Genomic DNA, 3828 nt, shown 5'->3' on the forward strand with positions numbered 1-3828 from the left:
GTAAAAGTCAACATGGCCCAGCTGACACCGCTCAGGAGTCAAGCACTGACCTATGAACCAGGATGTCATGGTTCAATTCCTAGTCAGGGCACATGGCAGATCATCCATGATTCTCTCTGACCATTGATGTTTCTATCTCTCTCGGTCTCTCACCTTTTTTCTGAAATCAATAAAAATCTATATATTGTCCACTTGGGAGTTTGACCTGGAGTGCAGTTCCATCGCTTGCTATGACATGTGATGATCACCATGGGGCAGTGCGAAATATGACGGGTGACCAGCAGAGGTTGTGGGGCTCTGAGGGGGTGAGGAAAAGGGGAGGCCGAGAGGCCAGGCCTAGGAACATGACCCATGCACAAATGTTGTGCACCAGGTCTACAGTATATATATGGTATATTAATAAAAAAAAGTCAACATGTACAGGACAATTATGCAAAATAGACAAAGAAGTCTTCAAACTCAACATTGACAAAACAACCTGAAAAGGACCAAACAGCTTAACACACAGCACTACAAAATATATACACACAGAATATCAGTGCAACACTATCCTGCACGTCTTATGTGTCACTAAGGAAATGTACAGTATAACAATGAGAAGGGACAAAGAGAAAAGGCAAGCAACACTAAACCATCATTGAACAGATCAGAATCTAGAACACTGACCCTACCAAATACCTTTGTGATGTGCAGCAACTGGAACTCCAATCACTGCTGCTGAAAATGCCAAATGCTACAGGCCCTTAGGGAGACGGTCTGGAGGTTTTTATAAAACTAACTATACACTCGCCATGGGATCCAGTAATTGGGCTCCTTACTATTAAACCAAAGCGTTAAGCCTTTTATCTACACAAAAGCCTACAAGGGAGCTGTTTATTCATAATTTATAAAAATTGGAAGCAGTGAAGAGGTATGTCAACAAAGTGAATGGACAAATACACCGAAGAACATACAAATGATGTCTTATTCACTTCTATCTAATAAAGAGGGAATGTGGTAATTAACCTTCACGCCACGGCAAACATGTTGGTGCCCACAGCCAGTAAGGAGAGAATATGCTAATTGACTTCCATGCCCTCAAAGATGATGGCACCCACATCCACAAGATGGCCGGCAGGGAAGGGCAGTTGTGGGAGATCAGGTCAGCAGGGGAGGGCAGTTAGGTGTGACTAGGCCAGCAGGGGAAGGTAGTAAGGGGTGACCAGGCTGACAGGGGAGGGTAGTTGGTGGTGATCAAGTCGGCAGGGGAAGGCTGTTAGGGGCAACCAGGCCGGCAGGGGAGGGCAGTTAGGGGCAACTGGGGCCATCAGAAGAGGGCAGCTGGGGACAACCAAGCCGTCAAGGGAGGACAGTTGGGGATGACCAATCCAGCAGGGGAGGGCAGTTGGGGGCGACTGGGCCGGCAGGGGAGCAGTTAGGAATTGATCAGGCTGGCAGGGAAGCGGGTAGGGGCAATCAGGCAGGCAGGCAGAAGCGGGTAGGGGCAATCAGGCAGGCAGGCAGAAGCGGGTAGGGGCAATCAGGCAGGCAGGCAGAAGCGGTTAGGGGCAATCAGGCAGGCAAACAGGTGAGTGATTGGGAGCCAAAAGTCCTGGATTGTGAAAGGTATATCCACTGCCAGTTTAGGCCGGATCTCTGTGGGATTGGAACTAAACCAGCAATTGGACAACCCCCAATGGGTACCAGATTGGAGAGGGTGCTGGCGGGCTGAGTAACACCCTCCCCCTAGGTGCACGAATTTCATGCACTGGGCCTTTAGTAAAGAAATAATACATCAAGCCATGAAAAGATATGATAGAAGCCTAGATAAACAGAACTAAGTGAAAGAATCCAAGCTGCCTGCACAGGTAGCCTAGTTGCTTAGAGGATTGTATCAATATAACCAAGTTGTAGGTTTAATCTCTGGTCAGGGCACATACAAAAACATCAACTAATGCCCAGCTTAAGTTTCTCTCTCTCTCTAATTTCCCTTCCTCCCTGAATTCAATAAAATCTTAGAAAATAAAAGAGAATGGAGTGTGAGTTTTGATAAAGGCTTTCCCATTTCCAATCCAGGTTATCCTCTGGCCAGAAGACATGTGGAATCTTAGAATATTCTAGAAAATGATTTTCTAAAATATCATTTTCTGACAGCACCTTAATTAGTGTAGACAACATGTAAAGTGTGCAAACACTGAGTTCCTAATTCACATATATCACAAAGCTTTGCTTTGTGATACTCAAATTGTAACTCTTTTAAAAAATATAAATTTTTATTGCTTTCAGAGAAAAATGGAGAGGGAAGACATGGCAGAATCTTAGAATATTCTCTAGAAAATGATTCTAAAATATCATTTTCTGACAGCACCTTAATTAGTGTAGACAACATGTAAAGTGTGCAAACACTGAGTTCCTAATTCACATATATCACAAAGCTTTGCTTTGTGATACTCAAATTGTAACTCTTTTAAAAAATATAAATTTTTATTGCTTTCAGAGAAAAATGGAGAGGGGTGATACTCAAATTGTAACTCTTTTAAAAAATATAAATTTTTATTGCTTTCAGAGAAAAATGGAGAGGGTTAATTTGTTCCTTGAGAGCAAGAATCTAACACAGAAAGCAGAAGCCCCTAGAGATGTTAATATAATAAAGAAAACAAAACTCTGAGGGTTGAGAAGGAACTCAGGAAGGAAGTCATCCTCACCCACGGAGACCAGGTTGCTGTAGTTCTCCGACATCACATCCATGTACAATTTCCGCTGAGCTGGGTCCAGGCATTCCCACTCCTCCTGAGAGAAATCTATGGCCACATCCATGAAGTACAACCGTTCCTGAAATAAAAGACAGTTACCAATAGGTCATGAGAAGACTTCATAATGTCACCCAACATGAAAACAGTGTTAGGAGAAGATGTTTTGACCTAACGGGTATCCTGAACTATACAGTAAGATCACTTTGCCCCAGTAAAGTTCTGTGATGTGTTTTCTAACATTGACACATGAGGATGACACATGTCCACAAATCCACAGTACAGATTTTCCTTTACAGGAAAATAAAGTAAAATTAAGACATGGACACAGGCTTATAGATTTCTGAAGGCTGCATTTACACGGTTAAGGGTCAGTGATGTATATTTCTCAGCGGGAAACGTCACGCTGGTTTTAAGTATACGGAGTTCTTCTTAAGTGTGATGTTTCCACATCATATGCCAGACTTCTGAATACACAGAAAAAGAAAACATAAGGAAAAATTCATACAGAACTTTGAACTAAAAGGGTTTGTTAATGGAATTCAGTTCTCATGGAATAGGACACATAAAAACCACAATCCAAGTTGGAAATTCACTATGAGTAATCTTACAACAAGATTATTCTGCCTGGTCCAGCAAGTGTGGTTCAGTCTTGCATGCTAACCCATGCACCAAGAGGTCACGGGTTCGATTCCCAGTCTGGACACACGACCAGGTTGCGGGCTCAATCGCCAGGGTGGGATGTGCAGGAGGCAGCTAATCAATGATTCCCTCTCATCAGTTATGTTTTTATCTCTCTCTACTTCTCTCTTCCTCTCTGAAATCTATAAAAATATACTTGAAAATAAATAAATAAATAAATAAAAAATAGCCCTAGCTGGTTTGACTCAGTGGATAGAGCATTGGCCTGCAGACTGAAAGGTCCTGGGTTCTATTCCAGCCAAGGGCACGTGCCCGGGTTGCGGGCTTGATCCCAGTAGGGGCCGTGCAGAAGCCAGACAATCAATGATTCTTTCTCGTCATTGATGTTTCTATCTCTTCCTCCCTCTCCCTTCCTCTCTTAATTCAATAAAGAAATATATTTTAAAAAATTGCCCTA

General features: G+C 42.9%; 2 protein-coding genes across 3 annotated transcripts in view; both read right to left on the reverse strand.

Annotated features, from left to right (window-relative positions):
- The window catches only part of LOC102757571 (zinc finger protein 208-like), a 63830-nt gene that overhangs the window by 9462 nt on the left and 50540 nt on the right, over positions 1-3828 (reverse strand).
- LOC102758319 (zinc finger protein 519-like) overlaps positions 1-3828 on the reverse strand; it is a 17375-nt gene that overhangs the window by 6601 nt on the left and 6946 nt on the right. For both annotated transcript variants that reach the window (XM_015571056.1, XM_006774606.2), the window contains exon 2: positions 2685-2811. In XM_015571056.1, coding sequence (XP_015426542.1) covers positions 2685-2811 — 127 coding nt within the window. The remainder of the gene's footprint in view (positions 1-2684; positions 2812-3828) is intronic.

Source organism: Myotis davidii, unplaced genomic scaffold (assembly GCF_000327345.1).
Source record: "Myotis davidii unplaced genomic scaffold, ASM32734v1 scaffold1168, whole genome shotgun sequence".
NCBI classification, from domain to species: domain Eukaryota; kingdom Metazoa; phylum Chordata; class Mammalia; order Chiroptera; family Vespertilionidae; genus Myotis; species Myotis davidii.